The sequence below is a fragment of the Gymnoscopelus microlampas genome, assembly GCF_963454915.1.
Source record: "Gymnoscopelus microlampas genome assembly, chromosome: 8".
Taxonomy (NCBI): domain Eukaryota; kingdom Metazoa; phylum Chordata; class Actinopteri; order Myctophiformes; family Myctophidae; genus Gymnoscopelus; species Gymnoscopelus microlampas.
Genome location: NC_139945.1, coordinates 33,460,763 through 33,481,618, shown reverse-complemented (window position 1 = coordinate 33,481,618; position 20,856 = coordinate 33,460,763). Strand labels below are relative to the sequence as shown.

General features: G+C 42.0%; 2 protein-coding genes across 3 annotated transcripts in view; both read left to right on the top strand.

Annotated features, from left to right (window-relative positions):
• Window positions 1–12,917, top strand: part of atm (ATM serine/threonine kinase) — a 46,745-nt gene extending 33,828 nt beyond the window's left edge. For both annotated transcript variants that reach the window (XM_084064774.1, XM_084064775.1), the window contains exons 48-63: window positions 410–529; window positions 1,292–1,509; window positions 2,055–2,262; window positions 2,850–2,975; window positions 3,105–3,245; window positions 3,451–3,589; window positions 4,473–4,555; window positions 5,419–5,559; window positions 6,426–6,542; window positions 8,463–8,612; window positions 9,403–9,568; window positions 10,242–10,328; window positions 10,682–10,796; window positions 11,235–11,298; window positions 11,495–11,643; window positions 11,801–12,917. In XM_084064774.1, the coding sequence (XP_083920900.1) occupies window positions 410–529; window positions 1,292–1,509; window positions 2,055–2,262; window positions 2,850–2,975; window positions 3,105–3,245; window positions 3,451–3,589; window positions 4,473–4,555; window positions 5,419–5,559; window positions 6,426–6,542; window positions 8,463–8,612; window positions 9,403–9,568; window positions 10,242–10,328; window positions 10,682–10,796; window positions 11,235–11,298; window positions 11,495–11,643; window positions 11,801–11,984 (2,208 nt within the window). In that variant the 3' untranslated portion in view covers window positions 11,985–12,917. The remainder of the gene's footprint in view (window positions 1–409; window positions 530–1,291; window positions 1,510–2,054; window positions 2,263–2,849; window positions 2,976–3,104; window positions 3,246–3,450; window positions 3,590–4,472; window positions 4,556–5,418; window positions 5,560–6,425; window positions 6,543–8,462; window positions 8,613–9,402; window positions 9,569–10,241; window positions 10,329–10,681; window positions 10,797–11,234; window positions 11,299–11,494; window positions 11,644–11,800) is intronic.
• A 667-nt stretch (window positions 12,918–13,584) lies between these two features.
• On the top strand, window positions 13,585–20,732 carry LOC311050554 (transmembrane protease serine 2-like; the record flags this gene model as incomplete). Its single annotated transcript, XM_084064640.1, has 13 exons — window positions 13,585–13,599; window positions 13,756–13,918; window positions 14,437–14,529; window positions 14,943–15,056; window positions 15,649–15,778; window positions 16,208–16,318; window positions 16,600–16,643; window positions 16,986–17,163; window positions 17,309–17,481; window positions 17,953–18,054; window positions 18,267–18,409; window positions 19,398–19,550; window positions 20,371–20,732. 13 exons carry the CDS (start codon window positions 13,585–13,587, stop codon window positions 20,386–20,388), a joined length of 1,437 nt encoding a protein of 478 aa, XP_083920766.1. The 3' UTR covers window positions 20,389–20,732.
• Window positions 20,733–20,856: the final 124 nt, after the last annotated feature.

The following is a 20,856-nucleotide window of genomic DNA, read 5'->3' as shown; positions in this document are numbered from 1 at the left end:
CCTCAGCAATCCATCTTTCAGGGGTCTAGCGCACTGCGAAACGGGGATAGACTCCTTTTTTTGTGCCGGTAGTGGCTCCTCACGTGCCAGTGAGGAGCCACTACCGGGATGTACCGGGATTGTGTTCGTATAGACGCTCGACAAAGCCCGATGCACCACGGTGGATTTGAACCCACAACCTCTGCAGTGGTGCACAGGCACTAACGCCTCGCATATAAATTTAGACAAAATTTGACATTAGATTTTATTAAACAATATCTACATCACACTGAAACCGGAGGAGGCACAGGCTTGTCTTATTAGTGAAATACTGAAGTGCATGAAGAACAAAACAAATATTACTATTGAAAGATATTGAGCTGTAGTTGTCATGGTAATGTTTCTTGGTCATGCCCTGTGTGTTGATCAGGTGGACTTCAACCCTGCCGTGGCTCCAGTCTACACAGAGTGTTTGAGGCTGTGTGGGAACTGGCTGGCTGAGACCTGTCTGGAGAGCCCTGGAGTCATCCTGGAGAAATACCTGGAGAGGGTAGGCTCATCACACTACCAAGACCTAGGGCTGAAACTCACAACAACACTTCAACATGCAACACGTTGTGAGCTTGTAGATGGGCTATTTTTTAAACGTATTTGACTAAAAACTATCAGTTCAATTGACTGTTGTAGCCCTATTTGGAACTTGATCGTGGTATACTAGCTGCCTACAAGACCCTTCAGTTCATAACCTGAAGTTGACAGACGCACACGCACGCACGCACGCAGGCAGGCAGGCAGGCAGGCAGGCAGGCAGGCACGCACGCACGCACGACATGACTGACTCAAACTAGATAATAAAAGAAAGTTCTATGGCATTCATTCTCTGTGTTTGTTTGGCTACAGTTTTACAAATGGTTTAACCTGAATCAGGACTTACAACAATTCTAGCTATCATATCATATCCATACAGCTGTATTCAGTGCCACTCGACGTCTAAGACGTCCGTTGTATCATAAGCCCTGTGCCAATATCCAAAATAAATAAATAATAATAATAATATTTTTTTTTTAAATGCATATATATTTTATTTTTTTTGAAAAAAATGTTCTGCTCCATTCACTTCTTGTTTAACTGCTCTGGCACTCGGCGCCAAACTGCCAGAAATAAGTCAGGCACTGAATAAGTTAAAAAATAATATGTTTTTTGTATTCAGATTTGTACTTTGTATCAACCCAATATGCAAGTTCAGGTATCTGTATCGGGAAAGAAATTGAGCTGCACAACAGCACATGTTAAAAATGCACTTTTTTCTCAGGCAGTGGAGGTGATCGAGGCCCACACGAACGGCCGGGAGTCGAGGCTACAGAGCCAGCGGAACCAGGCCTTCCTCTCTCTGGCCCGCTTCTCAGACGCTCAGTACCAGAGCATCGACAACTACATGAACTCCTCCGAGTTTGAGAACAAACAGGCCTTGCTGGAGAAAGCTAAAGAGGAGGTGGACCTAATGAAGGAACGTAAAGTCAACGACAACAGGTCAGCAAAACCTGTGGGTTGTCCAGCACACCTTGTGTCAGTCATTCCTGTTTTTATTTTATTTTTGAGCATTTTGTTTGGGTTGCAACAGTTAATCAAACTAATTAATTATTTATTTGGAAAAATAGCAGATTTACAAGATCACAATGGGTCATGATGCGAAGGTTGTGAGCATCTACAGTAGATCAGCTATTTTAGCAATTTGTACATAACACTGTTGTACAACAAAGTATAAAATAGGCCATAAGTGGTTAATCAGACTAATCTATTTAGTCAATTATGAGACAAAAACAATTTTGTGTTGATAAAATAAAAAAAACAATTAACAGATGATTCTTGATTATTTGCTTCATGTGCACTTCATTTTATGTAGGTGAGAAATATACTCCCATAAACGAGTACTTGTTAAACAAACCGTAAGCATTTCTGTTTTCTAGGCATTTCTTTATACTATACTGTATTACACTTTTTTCCAACTTCTTTTAACTCTGCCTTTACTTCAATGTAGTCCTTCCGTTGTAATCACCCTTCCTCTCCCCTCTCAGGTATACAGTGAAGGTGCAACGAGAACTGGAGCTGGACAAGAAGGCTCTGTCCAACCTGCAGACAGACAGGCAGCGTTTCCTCAGCAAGGCCGTGGAGAACTACATCCTGTGTCTACAGCAGGGCGAGGAGCACGACACCTGGGTGTTCAGACTGGCCTCACTCTGGCTGGAGAACGCTGACGTTAAGGCCGTCAACGACTTGATGAAGGCAAGCTGCAAAATCTACCACGCTCACAAACATGCATTAAATGCATACACGCATTTTGACAATTTATGTTAACCCTTTAAGACCGGGAACGCATGTGTGTGTCATTGTTAGATTTCTTTGGGCTATTCAAAAATAGCAGATATATGAACTTGTAGATCTGCTATTTTTGAAAAATCATGAAGATTTTTGTCCAAAAATGTTTTTTTGGCATACATTTGTAACTCAAATCTTTGCTTCTGGGGGTCCCTGGAACTAAATGTTTTACAAATGTTTGCTTTAAAAAATATATATTCCAAGATTTGCCACGAAATTTCAAGATTTTTCAAAAATAGCAGATCTACAAGCTCATAGCACGGCACTCAGTGCTGCGCTATGAGCTTGTATATCTGCTATATTTGGATAACCAAAGAAATCTAAAAATGACACACAGATGCGTTCCCGGTCGTAATGGGTTAATGTCATTTATTAAAAACATAAGTTGAACGGTAAAGAGCAAAAACAACAACTTATTATTCCAACTTGACATGGTATACAGTATGTCTGTTATCTGGGAAGTATTCAGAGACATCTCTTGGGTTTGTTTGCAGGAAGGAGTTCAGAGAATCCCATCATATAAGTTCCTGCCTCTCATGTACCAGCTGGCAGCTCGCATGGGAACCAAGATGGCCTCCAGTGTCGCCGAAGATGTGGGCTTCCATGATGTTCTTAACGATGTAATACCACCTTTTGCTGTTTGTTTTTATTTTAATAGAACAAATAAAAACAAATGTACAGTATAGCAAGGTTTACAAAATCAAAAACCTTTCCTTGTTGATGCTATCTGATGATTTCTTTTCCTCTAGCTCATCTGTCGTTCATCTCTGGAGCATCCCCACCACACACTCTTCATCATCCTGGCTCTGGTGAACGCTAACAAAGACGAGACTATCTCTAAATCCCGACTGTCAAAGAGCGCTTCACGACAGGTTTCACCACTAGACCTGGTAGGACTAACGCTGTAGAGAAAAATACATTGACTCAAATATATATCTCTTGAATGTCATACTGAATGTTCAACTCACCCAATTCATTCTCTATTGATCACTTACGACTGCATTTATCGGAGGAATTCTGCTGAAAATGTTCCTCACTCTTTATGAACGAAGCACGCCGTGTTTTATGTGGAATTCCTTTGTTTGCCTCGCGCAGGAACGCTCGGACGTAGCCGCAAAGATCATCAGTGTGATTAGGAAGAAGAAAGGCAAGATGATCAAGGGCATAGAGCGTCTGTGTGATGCTTACATCACTCTTGCCTACATGGACGCCAGCAGACACAAGACGGAGAAGAGTGAGTAGACAGACCATGCCGATGTAAAGTACACACGCTTAAAAAACGAGGCAGAATGACAAACAGACAACATAAGCTTTTTAGTGTTTGAAAATTCCAAAATTCAGGAGGTTGGCGCCTGTTCCTTTACACACCAGAGTGGCTTCTTAAGGTCATTACACACCGGCGAATGCGAATATATGCAAAATTCGGACATCCGCGAAACTGATGTGGAAGCTTGCATTGACTTTATAAGGTTTAAAAAAAAAACAAATTATTCGCATGAAAAAAATCGCCTTTAGTCTCCGTCACTTACCAGACAAGGAGGAAACCTACAATACACACCATTGTGTTCATTTTATTTTATTATGTTCCCTGAATATATAAAAAGCTTTTTTTTGCACACTTACAAAGGTGCATAGAAGACCCCAATTTACTGAAAGAAAAAACTCCTGCACACTGTCTTCAAATGCAAGAAAAAGTTTTTTTTTCTGTCTAATAGATAACCTGATGAAGGTCTTGTTATATTGCCATTTAACTTTTTTTCTTGCATTTGAAGACAGTGTGTGGGAGTTTTTTCTTTCAATTCCATGAATATAAACATAGCAGATAAGCATGAAAAAAGGTATAAAATATAATTGTATGATAATTGGAATTGCAAATGATTATTACTGGGAGGTTATTCCAAATAACCAAAAGACAAAAGTTAAAAACCTGTGTTTAGCTAAAGCAGTAACTGTTCACTCAGTTTCCAATGTTTTATTTCAAAATAGAGCCATTTAGAGTCATTTATCTCAGCCTTTGTTCAGGCAGGTTTTCTGTATTGTGCTACACTATTGTACAGTAATGTGGATCATGTTCATGGCTGCTTAGTCAGAGCTCACATTAGTTTTTTTCTTTACAGAAGCCATCCCTATTCCTGCCGACCAGCCCATTATGAAAATCAAAGACCTGGATGATGTTATCATCCCTACAATGGAGATCAAGGTATAGGACACTGGTTCTCACACTTTAAAATTTCAAGGACCCCCATAACGACCTGTAAAGGATCCATTTGGACCCCCCCTCAAGGACTCTGAAGGTCCCTGGACCCCACTTTGAGAACCACTGGTATAGAATGACTGACCTTCAGTATGTGTTCTAATGTCTACATAACCACATGAAACCGATATAATTACTTGACCAGGGTCCTCAAGGGCTCTATACGAGGTCTGCTCCTTTTTTATTTACTCGACACCAAATCTCTTTGGTGAAAATACTCGATCTTCAAGCTCACAACGGGTCGCAGCGCGTGTGGATTTGCTATTTTCACAAAATGTTCGCCCCTGATTAGGGATGCTAGTATTCAAGTAATTAATGGAGGGTGGGAAGTGATTGCTTTTATCTTGTATCAGAGAGAAGCATCTACAATACATGTCCTCCATTTTCTGTTACTGTATGTGGTTGTACTCTATAGCACATAGTTTCAAAGTATTGGTGACCAGTACCATTCCAAGTCTCACTTTAGCAGTGTCTGGGTAACCATTTGACCAGTACTTGTCAGTCCCCCAAAACAAACATGTTTGTAGCTTTGTAGTTTGTAGTAGGAGCTTGCATGAAGTGGCAGCCCAATATGTTTCCATTTGTGGAGCTAGGGACCCTCAGGGTTCCTTGAGGGGTTTCCAAATGGACTCTTACAGGTCTGTAACTCTGAGAGTTTACAAATGGAACCAAATGGACATTTGGTTCCATTTGTACACACTCAGAGTTATGTGGGTCTTTGAGATGAAATAGTTTGAGTACCAATGAGCTACAGTATGAGCACTGTTGGACAGGCAAAAGTGATTCAACTGTGTAATCTAAATGAATAGGTGGACCCCTCGGGTAGCTATGACAACGTGGTGACCATCGGATCCTTCAAGCCCCACTACCACCTGGCTGGTGGAGTCAACCTGCCCAAGATCATCGACTGTGTTGGCTCTGATGGCATCAGCAGGAGGCAGCTGGTCAAGGTGTGTGTGTGTGTGTGTGTGTGTGTGTGTGTGTGTGTGTGTGTGCGCGCGCACACGTGTCTGCCTGTTTGTATGTTTGAGGCAACCACTGCTTGTGCGTATTTGACAAGCGCTGTGTGCTTGTGTTTTAAACAAACTATACCTTTGTGCTGCTAAGCGCTTTTGAGTGTGTGTTTCACACATATTCTGAAAAGACATTCTTATGCTGCGACAGCTGCGTGCGGCTAGGTTCCATTCAAGTCACCTACCTTTGAAGATAAAGCACCCACCTTGTGAAACAAATCCATGAATAACAGCACAAGAGCACCTGATAACATTCAGCTGTGATCTGTTATTTTCCATGTTGGTAAATGGTTAATTCTGTGTTTTTGTGCTGTGACAAATACAAAGTTTGTTGAATTTACAAGCATTCTTGTAATTTTCTCAGTGTTGGTGTTTTTAGAAAATCATGGTAAAATAGCAGGTTTTCACCAGCGATCAAGCTTTTAAATGTTTATTTTCTATATATTAGATTGTATTGAGGTGTTAGTAGTTGAGCCACTGTAAAAGACAAATGTTAATCTTTTTAGTAATTTCATGTGATGAGTTTACAAAAGAGACAAAGCATGCACACCTCTACTGGTCCAGGCTCATCTTTCAGATGCTGTCTTTATTTTTTATTGGGGGGGTCAAGTGGTTTATAAAATAATAAAATATAAATGCTAGAATTGTCTTTCTATTGTAACTCCACCAGTTACTATTTTTTTCAACGGATAAACGAAGGTAACTAGGAAGAAATGCAATGATGTTTGTATTATGAGCCAAGCTACATAAAGTACACACATCTTGACACACAAGTTTGTGTGTGTGTGTGCGTGTGTGCACAGGGTCAGGACGACCTGCGACAGGATGCCGTCATGCAGCAGGTGTTCAGCATGTGTTCCATGCTGCTGCATCGCAACAGTGAAACACGCAAGAGGAGACTCAACATCAGGAGATACAAGGTTCCACATGTCACACTCTCTTGTTTTTCTCTCCTGCTCGTTTCGTCTCTGAATTTGATTTATTTTTAGATTAATAACATTGAATGAGTGATGAGGGATGTTTTTACAAGTTACAGTTTACTGTTTATTTCAAACTTTTTGTGTGTGTGTGACGTGTGTGTTTGGGTTCACTTTGTTTGCAGTTCATGTCAATTGTTTCATTGCTTTCCCAATGACGAGTAATACTGTATGTGAAATCTGAGAACGTAACCACCCAGATATTGCACTTATTCACTATGAGAGCTCTCTTGTGATCCATTTCATGTTGGACTCCATTTGTTTAACCTATTTAGACCTGAAACCCCATTACGTAACTATAACTTTCAATCCGGGAACCCCTTTTGGGGTTCTTGTTGCTATGTACAGTATATAGCAACATATTTTATTTTTAGCGGTGCCAACCGCTCTAAGCTTGACTTTGTCCGTATGTCCGTCCGTATCAGCACGGGATGATGAGCACGGGATTTTACACAGCTATAACTCCAGTTTGCAGCATGCCACCAAGTCCAAATATGGTATGTGGACTTAGACCACCAATAGGGACGAGCATGAATTGCTGAAGTTAGCAACGAGGGGTCCAGGGACCCCCAGCGTATGTTATGTTTGTCCGTCCGTGGAAGCACGGGATGAGCACGGGATTTCAAACAGCTATAACTCCAGTTTGCAGCATGCCACCAAGTCCAAATATGGTATGTGGACTTAGACCACCAATAGGGACGAGCATGAATTGCTGAAGTTATCAAAGAGGGGTCCAGGGACCCCCAAGCACGGGATGAGCACGGAATTTTAAACAGCTATAACTCCAGTTTGCAGCATGCCACCAAGTCCAAATATGGTATGTGGACTTAGACCACCAATAGGGAGGAGCATTAATTGGTGAAGTTAGCAAAGAGGGGTCCAGGGACCCCCAGCGTATGTTATGTTTGTCCGTCCGTGGAAGCACGGGATGAGCACAGGATTTCAAACTGCTATAACTCAAGTTTGCAGCATGCCACCAAGTCCAAATATGGCATATGGACTTAGACCACCAATAGGGACGAGCATGAATTGCTGAAGTTATCAAAGAGGAGTCCAGGGACCCCCAGCGTATGTTATGTCCGTCCGTCCGTGGAAGCACGGGATTTCAAACAGCTATAACTCCAGTTTGCAGCATGCCACCAAGTCCAAATATGGTATGTGGACTTAGACCACCAATAGGGACGAGCATGAATTGCTGAAGTTATCAAAGAGGGGTCCAGGGACCCCCAAGCACGGGATGAGCACGGGATTTTAAACAGCTATAACTGCAGTTTGCAGCATGCCACCAAGTCCAAATTTGGTATGTGGACTTAGACCACCAATAGGGACGAGCATGAATTGCTGAAGCCCCGCCCCCTCTGTCTTCCCATTGGCTGGCCTTTAAACAGGCATAACTCAAGTTCACAGCATGCTAGGGAGTACAAATTTTGTACATGGACTAAAACCACCAATAGGGACCAACTGTAATTACTTAAGCCCCGCCCCCTCTGTCTGCCCATTGGCTGGGCTTTAAACAGCCATCATTCCAGTTTGCAGCATGCTACCAAGTACAGTAAATATTTGGTAAGTGGACTCAGACCACCAATAGGGACGAACTGAAATTAGTTAAGCCCCGCCCCAAAGGCACCGCTTCCTTCACACAGGGTGTGATTTTTTACATATTTGAAGTTTTTCCGAAAACTTCAGGATTTAAATGGGTTAAGAATACGTATGATGTGTCAAATGCATCATGCAGTTACAGTAGTTAGTGTTAGTGTAATATGCCTCGAAACACAACTACAGGCAGAAATATCCAACAAAACCAAACGCATAACCACAAATAAAACCAACAATCAATACATACAACATCTGTGTGCCTTCCAGGTGGTTCCGTTCTCCCAGCGTAGTGGTGTTTTAGAGTGGTGCTCTGGCACGGTGCCCATCGGGGAGTTCTTGGTGGACCCCGCTAAGGGAGCCCATAAACGCTTCCGACCTCAGGACTGGACCAACCTAGCCTCCCGTAGGAAGATGATGGTGAGTGATATACTGTACAGTATATAGTTGAATAGGAAGATAAGACTTAAAAAACGTATGATGCTATAATATCAGTGGTGCTTGAAACCTTTTTCATGTCAAGGACCACCCAAATCTATTTGGCCGCGGACCCTCATCTCAAAATATTTTGTCCCATGTACCCCCAGAAGCAAAGATTTGAGTTAAAGATGTTTGCTTTAAAAATATATTTATTCAAAGATTTGCAATTTTTCCCCCCGAAAATAGCAGATCTACGAGCTCATACTCGGTGCCGCACTATGAGCTTGTATATCTGCTATTTTTGAATAGCCAAAGAAATCTAAAATGACAGAGATCCGTTCCCGACTTGAATGGGTTAAACACAGTTAACAGTTAACCTGAATACAATGCACACCAATGTGTGTTTTTACTTAAACTGGCTTTTCAACTGTCTATCGTGAAAGAGAGGTCTATATGGAATATTTGTAAGGTGAACCATATGTCAACCGAAGGCGAGAAGAACAGCGCCAGCTTGGTCCATCATACAGATGAATGGCTCCCCACACTGCTTTTACATACAACCTGAGTCCTGAACTTGTGTTCCTGAACGGGTGCATTTCGCCTTTCCGACATGTCGCCTTTCCGACACGTCGCCTTTCCGACGTTAACGTTACGAACCCTATACCTAACCCTAACCCTAACCGCACGCGGACGCAACTAGTCGGAGTGGCGAGATGTCGGAATGGAAGGAACCCCCCTTCCTGAACACATCTGAGTGTCATGAACCCCTCTCCTGTCCTCTCGCCTGCAGGAAGCTCACAAGCTGAGTTTTGACGACAAGCTCCTGGCATACAACGAGGTGTGTAAGAACTTCAGGCCGGTCTTCAGGTATTTCTGCATGGAGCGTTTCCTGGACCCCGCGGTGTGGATGGAGAGACGTCTGGCCTACACACGCAGTGTTGCCACCTCCTCCATAGGTACATGGATGGATGCATGAATGCAATGTATAGATGGATGAATAGAGAACCCTAGCGTCCCTATTCTGGGGGGCGAACGTTGGGTGAAAATGGCCGATCTACAAGCTCGCAACACAATAGCAAGCTTGTAGATCGTCTTTTTTCGGCGAAGAGATTTGGTGTAGAGAGGAAAAAAAGGAGCTAACCTAGTATAGAGCCCTGGGGTACTCCGGTCAACTAAATATATATAGCGTTTAAGTGGTTAATAGGTAGGTGGATGGGTGGATTCATTTGTCGGTACCATAAGGATAAATGCGTGGATAGATGTGTAATGGGTCGGTACATGGGTTGGTGCTCTAGTGGTTGCTAAGCCAGTGCATGTCATACATTGCAGATCTGCTACTTTTGATGCTTTTGGGTGCGTTCGGAAATGCGCACCGGGAGAGCACTCACATATTAGTTTGTATTGGCCAGTGCGCTCAGTGCTATGTATCCGAACACACCCTTTGTGTGACGCTGTAGTATGATCAAGTAGGGTATTCATTTAAAAACACAGAAAGTTAGAATATGGAGATAAAAGGTTTCTGCGCGACAGCAACGATATCCGTTTTGAGTTATACTCCATGAGGGCTTATTTCCTGTCTTTGTTTTTTTTGTGTGTGTTTAATGAAGACATTTTATTTTCCTTTGGCAGTTGGCTACATAGTTGGTCTGGGCGACAGACACATCCAGAACATTCTGGTGGATGAGCAAACCGCTGAGCTGGTGCACATCGACTTAGGTAAGATCATCCACATTAACACATAACATACCAACACACAGTCACTGTATCAACTTGGGTCGGAAGAGACTGAGCCGTGTATTCATTAAAGGGATAGTTCACCCCCAAAATGACTTTCTTTCTATCGATTACTCATCCCATGGAGCCTTGAATTCATTGAGTGTTTTTGTTGCATTCCTAAGCCAGTAATTTGATGAATTTGATTGAGAAGAAGAAAAAGCCTAAGGCACTGAAACAAGATTTTATGTTTACTAGATAATGACAAACATTTACAATGACCAATGGCAGATCAATAGTGTCCTATTTATTTTGTTTATCCTCATTTACCTTGTTTGTGTCCGTCCTGTCTTCAGGTGTAGCCTTTGAGCAGGGAAAGATTCTGCCCACTCCAGAGACAGTTCCATTCAGACTGTCCAGAGACATCGTGGACGGGATGGGCATCACTGGAGTGGAGGGCGTCTTCAGAAGGTCACACAATGTTTATCTTTTTTTTTGTGTGTGTTTTGATTTTTGTGCGTGTTCATGGTCAGATTCCGGATAAAAAAAAGTGATCCCAATAAATAAGAACTTAAAGAATACTATGTTAGTTCCATTGATCCAAGCCAGAACACAATCAATGTATTGATTGATTGATTGATAATAATAATAATAAACATGCTCTGAAAATGCATGCGGCCCTCTCACCTGACGAATGCTTTCAATGTTTTCAAGTGTTTCCTGATGATCCGTACATCTTTGTCTTTGACAGTGTATATTTGCACATTATGTTTTTGTTCACTCAAAGCCTATTTTATAGTGAGCTTTCCCCCTTTTAACCCCCTTTCAGGATACATTTTAGCGTCTAATCTCTGTCTTGTAAATTGGAAGAAAACTAAAACTAAACTGCCGTTTGTTTATAATGTTCAGATGCTGTGAGAAGACCATGGAAGTCATGAAGAACTCTCAAGAAGCTCTGGTGACCATCGTAGAGGTACAGTAAAACAACAGTGTTAATTTAACACACAGTCATGTTGACCACTTTGTTCTCTCTCTCCCTCTCCTCTCTTTCTCCTTCCCTCTCTCCTTCCATCCCTCTCAGTAAACCTAAAATCATTTATTTACCATACTTAAACTATATCTGTGTGTGTGTGTGTGTGTGTGCGTGTGCGTGTGCGTGCGTTGTGTAGGTTCTGCTGTACGACCCTCTGTTTGACTGGACCATGAGCCCTCTGAAGGCCTTCTACCTGCAGCAGCAGCATGACGAGCAGCAGGAACTCAACGCCACGCTCAACTCCACACAGGGAGGAGACGACATCGACAACCACCGCAAATCTAGGTACCGTCATTCACCGCGCACGCGCGTGTTTGTGTGCAATTATCGACTTTAATAATCAAAAGTCAATATTTGAGGGGTCCCCGGACCCCTCTTTAAGAACCACTGTTGTAGAAACACGTGCAGATTTAAAAACCCTCTCTACTGTGTCCTCTTCCAGCAGTGACAGCCAGAGCTTCAACAAGGTGGCAGAGCGGGTGCTGCTGCGGCTGCAGGAGAAGCTGAAGGGGGTGGAGGAGGGCACGGTGCTCAGCGTGGGGGGGCAAGTCAACCTGCTCATCCAACAGGCCATGGACCCCAACAACCTCAGCAGGCTGTTCCCCGGGTGGCAGGCCTGGGTGTAGAGAGATACCCACAACCAAGCTGCTGCTGATGTCAACCCGAGTGCCTTTGTTAACCACCCGAGTCCACTATACTTAGTAAACTTGACCGGGGTCGCCTCTGTGCTTGGTCTGCTCCCCGCTACAAGCTCACAAATCGTCTGTTTTTGGTTAATTTTCGCCACAGCATATGGATGTTGGTGTTCAAACTAATGTTGTGAGCTTGGCACTTACTGTATACTTGAAGTGAAGTTTGGTTCCCTACACTGTGCTTTAGAGGTACAGCAAGTTCCCCAACTCAATGAAGCCCAGCCAAAGGCCATGAGGGGGTGAGGACGCACTCTGACCGCTCTTGCGTGTAATCCAAAGAAACTGTTTATAACGTGGAGGGTCGCTCTCAGAAATAAAAGTCTAAGTCCCTCCTTGTTAGCAGCTATCTCTTCTGTACCACTATTTTGGATGACATATTTGTCATTAAAGACATGACAAATGCCTATGAAAGCAAAGTTTTTTTTGTTTTGCAAAGCAAAATGCACTCGCTGTCCCTCAGTGTCTACATGTACAAGCTTTCATGTAGAGCTTTAACAGGGTGCGAAGCCAAATGCTGTTGGCTGTTTATATTACATGAAAATACTGGTATGCACTTTTCACTGATCATCCAATTTCACAACAGTAAATAGTAAAACAATAGTAAAACTGGTAAATACAGCATTGTACTGTGAATTTCTCTGTCAATCCTCAATAAACAATGTCCAAAAAACAATGGAAGAAACAAGCATTGTTCAGGAAACTTCTACTACTTTTGCCCTCAGAAATAAATAGTAGTACAATTAATATTACTAAAAAGGAGTAATAAAGTTACTCAATTCAATTGTGTAATGAAAGATGTTCTTGTACATTTCTTGTACATTTTGTTTTGAAATGTTTTACGGTAATAAAGCGGAAATTAAGTTTCAATTTTGTTTTCATTTGTCATGGTTAATGTGTTTCTAATTTAGTAATTTATGAAGGAGTTACATTTTCACTGACATTGTAACTATTCTTTATTCCATGCACATCAGTTTGGTGATACTGGTGCTCTGCTTTATTTCTTTGATTTGCGCTACTTTAAGTGAAGTCACCCATTGACTAAATCACTGATTAACATTGTGCTTAGTCATGCAAAATTGTGGCCTTTCTTGTGCCATGTATCTGAACCAACAATACCTCTGTTGACGATGTCGAGATAACCCTACTCAGTAAAATTCCCACCATTCTAAATGATGTGTGCTCTGTCAAATCTGTTCTAATATAAATAAAGGGGTCGGCAAACTTCAAAGTGATGACATAATTCATTATTGGCTATTGGGTCTGCTCAGAATGTGAGGAGAGCACAATGTGGAAGATGTGTTAGTGGGGTTTTTTTCTTACTCAAAACTATTTCTTTGCTCTATTTCTGGAAAGATTTTTAGGTTTATTTGTGAGACCGTGAGAACTTTTAAGTCGCACATCTGCGTAAGGAGATCATTTTCATCAAGGATATTGATTTTTTTTCTTTGCTTAAGATTAATAATTTCAAGAGGATTATATTTTTTTTAACAGACCAGGTTTACTTTTAACATAGTGTTTTTGTGTTGACCTGGAAATGACAGCAAATCCGGTAAGCACACCTTCAATGTCATTTGATGTAGTTGATGTGATTGTTGGTAAAAAGCATGAATCCTAATGAAACATAACTGCTAGAAACAGTCAGTACTTGTTATGATTTTTACTCATGTCCCCACTTTGATCCATATTTACGTGTATCTGTCAACAGTACCTGGACTCAGATCTTCATTTCATCAAAGGGAGGCTTCAGGGTAGCGGGAGACCTCCATTCAACCCATCAGAGCCTCAGCCCCAGTATGTTCACCAGCTGGCCCTGGACCCCGCTTCCCTGCCTCCCCCTGAAATCACAGACTCCATCCCTGACCGCAAAGGTACTATAGTCCAGTCCACCTTTTTGCCTTGTTTTAGCTATAGAGCAGTACAAATAAATGCACTGTAAACTATGCATTCAAATTAATCATAAACATGAGCCAGTCAAACAGAAAATTAGATATTCATAGTCATAAGTTATTGTATTCTGATTTGTATGTACTATACACTAAGCTGATGCAACGTACTGCAAAATATTTTTGCATCTGTGTCAATTTAGATTTTAGCGTTGGCTATTTAAAAATAGCAGATATACAAGCTCACAGCGGGCTTGTACATCTGCTATTTTAGATTTTTTTTTTTTTTTAATCTTGAAAGTGTGAGAACTACTGATTTTATAGGGTATTTGTAGAATCGGCCTCAGGTCTTAATGGGTTCTTATATCAAATAGTGTTTTATCACAGGGTTCTAATCAACTACAAGTGGAGAATCAAGTATGTTTAATTGGGGTTTCCCCTCGATTACACACTGCTGATTTCGGAGTCAGAGGCAGTTCTAATCACAATGTTGTGGTTCTTAGGTAGAAGACAGAAGTGCATTAAACACACTGTGTGTGCTGTAATCAGCCTCCTCCTTCTACTGCTGGTGGCTGGAGTCCTCCTCGGCTATTACTGTAAGTACAGTCATTTACTAGTTTTCATTTGATATTCTGGTGTCTCTAATGTACGTACACATAACAGCTATTATCATATACGTACGTCCCACATCGACGCTGTCGGGCAAAAACTTTGTATGTCCAAAACCGTATTTGTAAAGACATTTTTAATTGATAATAATTGGCTATTTTCGGCACTTTTGTGTGACACTATCGTGCAAGAAAGTATAAGAGGGCTGAAGTGATAATAGGATGATCAACAGCATTAATTTATGAAAAAGAAGTTTAAATATGGTATATGGTTTCTGCCTGACAGCAATTATATATTTGTTGCACTTTTCCCCAATAAACAGACCAGATGGGAGTTATGATTCCTTGTTAGTTTTTGAAGTCAAGGAGGCACAAATCTCTTTGTCCCTCTTGTCTTCTAGTATCGTCTAGCTGCGTCCACGGGGTGTCATGTGGTGATGAGAGCTGTGTGTGGGAGTCAGACTGGTGCAACGGGGTCAAGGATTGTCCAGGAGGTCAGGACGAGGCTAGCTGCTGTAAGGAGGGTCATACACTGTCCATACATTTACCTCACTATTCAACTCACAAATCAGGACATATTTATCTAGCACTTTGTCTAGCACTTGTGGAATAAACTCACTCCAATTTTCCACCGTAGTCTGAAGACTCAAGCACTCCTCTCTCTTTGTATCCCTTCTTATCACCTTTTTCAATGGATGATAGTTTACTATGAAAATAATATACTGTATGTTGGTTACTTGTTCACATTTGTTATTGTTGTTATTTAGATTTGTTTTAACTTGACGACAAATAAAGAATGTTATTTGGATAGGTTCAATGTTTACTTGGTATCCTAGTTTATTTGAGGCACTACATTGTTCCCTTTGCACTCTACTTATGTGACCCTGTTGTTCGTGCCACGGTTCATGGGTTCCAGGGTTCATGCTTGCTATGCTTCCACTGATCTTGCACTTGTAAGTCACTCTGGTTAAGAGTGGCTGCTAAATGCCTAAATTCTTGTGAATATATATTTATCTTGTAAAGAATGTTATTCAAGGAGCTACATAGTAGTTGAGCTTGAATTAACTGCCAATTCTTTTTTTCTTTATTCTGGTTGTTTCTATTTAGTGAGATTGTTTGGCTCCAGTTTCCTTCTCCAGATCTACTCTTCACAAAGTCAATCCTGGAAGCCTGTGTGTTCATCTGGTTGGACAGATCAGCAAGGGAAAGCAAGTTGTCAGCTCATTGGATATAGCAAGTAAGACATGAATTTTGACTTGTAACATTGCTTAATTGTAATTGTCAAATTAATTACTTCACTACAGATTGCAAATATTACTAATATTAGTAATCTAAGGATGTAAGATTATTCTGTTCTGCACTCTTTATTTTCTCTGGATCTTGAGTGTTACAGTAGCTATATATTTTAAATATATGTTTATTTGATTTACGTATCAATAAGGGGAGTCATAGAAGGTAGTATGTTTTTTCTTTGCTGAAAACCATGTTGGGCGCCGCATTTGCCCCCCCAAAACGTGAGTTTGGCACCCCTGCCCGAATGTAACGACATTTGACACACTTAGGATAAAGGCGCTATATAAATGCACCATAGGTTGACAACATGTACATAATGGATTAGTGAGTATGAACAAAGTGATGTTTACTTTTAGTTGATTGTCTTTGACAGGGACACATATTTTACATCGGGCCAAGAGCAGGCTGCCACTAGTAATGGATTTTTATTTGTGAAACCTGAGTTCAGCCTGGACACACCCATACTGCAACAACTTGACCACAGGTTTGTGAACTGCCCCCACACATCCAGGAGGTCATTTTTCTGTCTCACATTCTGCTCTGTTCTGTCTTAACCACTTAAACCCTCTATTCTTAGCTAAATCTCTTTGCCAAAAATAGCCAATCTACAAGCTCACAACGTGTCACGTTGAGATGCGTTGTAAGCTTGTAGATCTGCTATTTTTGGCGATCCTAGGGTTCAAGTGGTTAAAAAACAACAAGTATTTAGATAAAACTTAAACCAACATTCATTTAACATAAACTTTGTTTGTTTGCCATCCCCAGCAACACTTGTCCAGACAACAATGTGGTGACGTTGCGCTGCATTGGTACGTCACAATCAATGTCTTGACCTTGTCAAAAACTTTTATTGCAATGCTCAATTGTTGTCATTTTTATTAGGGCTGCAAATATCGATTCTTTTCTTATTGATTATTCTATCGTTTACTTTTGCAATTAATCAAAAAATTGAGAAGTGTGTTTATACAAATGTGTTTTCGTATAATACATAAAATGTGCAATTTACATTTGTATGATGACATACAGTACAGTAGCTGTTAGTTTCTTTCCCTACTTGTAGTGTGTGTGTGTGTGTGTGTGTGTGTGTGTGTGTGTGTGTGTGCGCGTGTGTGCGTGTGCGCGTGCGTGCGTGTGTGTGTCCACTCTAACAGCAGTGTTGTCTTCAGATTGTGGGAGTAGGGTACGCTCTGAGAGAATCATCGGGGGCCAAGCTGCTGTCCAGGGGGCGTGGCCTTGGCAGGTCAGCCTGCGGGTTGAGGGGTCACACACCTGTGGAGGTTCTATCATCAGCCCCTCATGGATCGTCACTGCAGCACACTGTGTGGCTGGGTGAGTCTGATCGATCTTACAACATGATGACACAGGCGGGACACTTTTATCCTGGAATGACCTACCTAGAATACCAGATGGATGCTGTTTCCCATAGTAGGACAATATATCCTCTAGTTAATGTAAACTTACATCTTTCCTCTAGGATGTCCAATCCTGAAGACTGGAGGGTCTATGCGGGAATAGTAGATGAGCTGGGCACCATCTTTAGCCCCAGTCACTCAGTGAGCTCCATCGTGGTCCATGAGGGTTTCGACAGCCTTACTATGAGGAATGACATTTCTCTGATGAGGCTCTCCAACCCATTAGACCTAACATGTAGGTATCATTCTAATACTACTCCTACTCATACATACAGTAGTAGTAGGAGAACTTTATTAGGTACACGTCTGTCCAACTGCACGGTAACACCCCGTCAGGGGGCCACAATCTGCACCAAACGTGGCACAAACCCTGTTCAGGGATCTGACACGAGAACAGTCACACCAGGGGCTCCCGAGGGGCCACAGGCGCACCGTTGCTCCAATCCGCACCAAACATGGCACAAACACTGTTCAGCGGATTGGCATGAGAATAGTCACACCAGAAAGCCTTGCACACATGTGGGGCACTACAACAGTTTTACAGCCATGTTTATCACTTCAAATGGCCATAACTCTGTGACCACTGCTCTGATCAGCACAATATGGGACTAGATTTGAAGGCTGCGTAGCGGGCTGAAAACCCAGTGCTGTATAATACTATACTGTATATTTAACACCTGATGCTGTCGTCCTTATGTTTTTGTAGCATCTATAGACATGAGACCTGTCTGCTTGCCTAATGTTGGACTAAACATCACTGTTCCCCAGAAGTGCTGGATATCAGGGTTTGGCAGGACAGCCAATGGAGGTAAACCCATAATATTTCATTTTTTTTTGGTTACAAACTCAGGTTATCATAGTGTACATGTCATTTATTTCATTTATATTCAAACAACTTTATTAATCCCTCTAGGGGCTGTCCCACTTCACATGCTGTGCTGGCCCAAGCAGTTGAACACTACTTCACCAAGTTTGTCAAATGTATATTTCAATGAAATTCTCCATGTTCTTCCCTCACAGGTAATGCCTCCCCAGGCCTGAGGGAAGCTGAGGTGTCCCTGATAGACAGCACTGTTTGTAACAGCTCCATATCTTACAACGGCAGGATCACCCGGGACATGATATGTGCGGGAGAAATGGAGGGGGGAGTGGATTCCTGCCAGGTAAGACACATCACTGGGGCATCCGGGTGGCACATAGGCAAAGTTCCTGCACACCACTGACAAGACTAGGGGTTTTGAATCCTCCGGTGCCACCTGGCTTGGCAGGCGCTCCAATGAGTAGTCCATGTTCGGATGCTTGCAGAGCAGGGGAATCTCTGTCTCTACACTAGGGACTCCTACTGGTTGGTCGGGGAGCAAGGAGAACAACTAGGTCAGATAGCTTGTTCCTCCACATGCGTTAGGCCTCCCGCTGAAGCTCGTCACTGTCAGGTGAAAAGAAGAGGCTGGTGAATTCATGTGTATCGGAGGAGACACATGCTCGTCTACTCCCTCCCGTATGACCTGTTGTCAGCAGTGACAGGGTCTACCTACACTTGTGTGGGTAAAGTTGGGAATTGACTAAATGATTACAATGAGGAAAAAGGAAGAAGACAAAAAGCATCACTGGCTGGGATGGATACATGCATGAAAGTGTGCATGTGCATGCACCTGTTCATTGAGTCGTTTCCTGCATTTTCAACAGAGTGCAGCAGTCAAAAGTGAAACAAATGTAGCTACTACCAGTCATTAGCATATTCCCCCTAATGGGAGGTATGGGTTTGGGAGAGACTGAGCAGCAAGAGAATGTGACAAACAGATCTTGGAGCAGCTCAGGGATGAGCCCACAGTGTTATTAGGATCTTAGAGTCGAGCGGGATTTGCCACAAATGCAATTCATTCAATAATGTCTTAGTAAGTGAAGCAGCGACAAAACATCTTCTTGGACAAGGATGGCAGTACCATTACCTCAGCTATTGCTTAAAATAGCTGGTCTACAAGCTCATATGGCATTGCGTTGCAACACGTTGCGGGATTGTAGATCAGCTATTACATTCTATTTTCACAGAATGTAGGGTGTGTGTGTGTGTGTGTGTGTGTGTGTGTGTGTCACACGTACGTACAGTAGGTCAATAACTAATGGACAGAACTTTCACTATGTCATTTTCAGGGTGACAGCGGTGGGCCTTTGGTGTCAGAGACGGATGGTGTATGGTGGCTGGTAGGGGACACTAGCTGGGGAGAGCAATGTGCTCAGAGAAACAAACCAGGGGTCTATGGCAATGTAACCTATTTCCTGGGTTGGATTTACCATCAGATGGAGGTGAGAGGTCATAGCCAGTGCACTGAGATGAAAATGAAAGTCTAGACCTAACGTTAAGAAGACACCGAGCCATAAACACATCCATGAAGCAAAGCAGGCGTGGATGTTGTTTAAAACAAAAAAAATATCAATTTACTATTCCACCCATCCAAAGACAATATTCCTGAACTGATGTGGGTGGAGCAGAAGTTGCACTTAAATGTTTTTGGCATACTCTGAGTAGTACATTAACCACTTAAACCTTCCTTGAATGGGGTCCTCCAGGAATCTGTACTTGCCCCCCTCCTTTTTTCCCTCTAGACCAGTGTTATTCAACCTTTTTGGGCCAGTGCCCCCTATCCAATGTTCAGGTCCCTTACCACCCCCACACCCTGTAAAGGGGGGCGCATGCTATCATTTCCTGTGATCACCCTCTCACCACGGTGGTTTGAAAACTACAACATCATGTCACTGAACCGCGGTGATAAGCGACTCACCGCTCACCTCAACACATCTCTCTGTTTTGACTAACCAAAATCACCGGACTATGAGCGCCTAGTATCCAAACCACCGTTTCGGTGGTCACAAACGGTGACAGGGTGACCACCTCCTTTGGTAGCATGCAGGGGCCTTTAGAATGTTTGCCTATTATTATGTTATGCCCAGTACAGGCATGCTTAAAGTGGTGTTTGTTTGACATAGTTTTCATGCTGTATCTTGATTACCTCGAAGATAATTAAAGAATGCTCCTCCTACTGTAGACACATAGAACTATCTTTGCATCCATTATTTGCATAAAACGTTTTACTAATCCTGATTCCTGTTTTTGTTTTGTTTACAGAAATATCAAGATGAATAAGCATCAAAAGAAAGGCCAAAGGTGATTTGTCAAGTTCATTTTATTGTTTACAGTTTTTGACTGTCGGGAGTGGGGAAGTGTACAGTCAATGTCTATCACACAACCTTAACTTATTTGCTATATATTACATTTTATGAATTCTGACACTGTTTATTATTTTTTATCACCAGCATGTGCAAACAATTGTAGCATTTGCATTAGACGCACTATCTGGCTTTGTTGGATGTAAGGTATATACTGTATATGATCATGGAGAAGCTATTTACTATATTGTGTACATAGAATATGCATTACTGTACATTAATTTAAAAAAATATTTTAAAAAATCATAATTGTGGTCATTAAATGTAATACCCTGTGCAAACACAAGGTGTCACTCACAAACTGTTGTTAACTTAATTCCATTGAATCCCACAGACATGTCTTGTCCCCCAACAAAAAAATATTTAGAAAGAACTTAAACCAGAA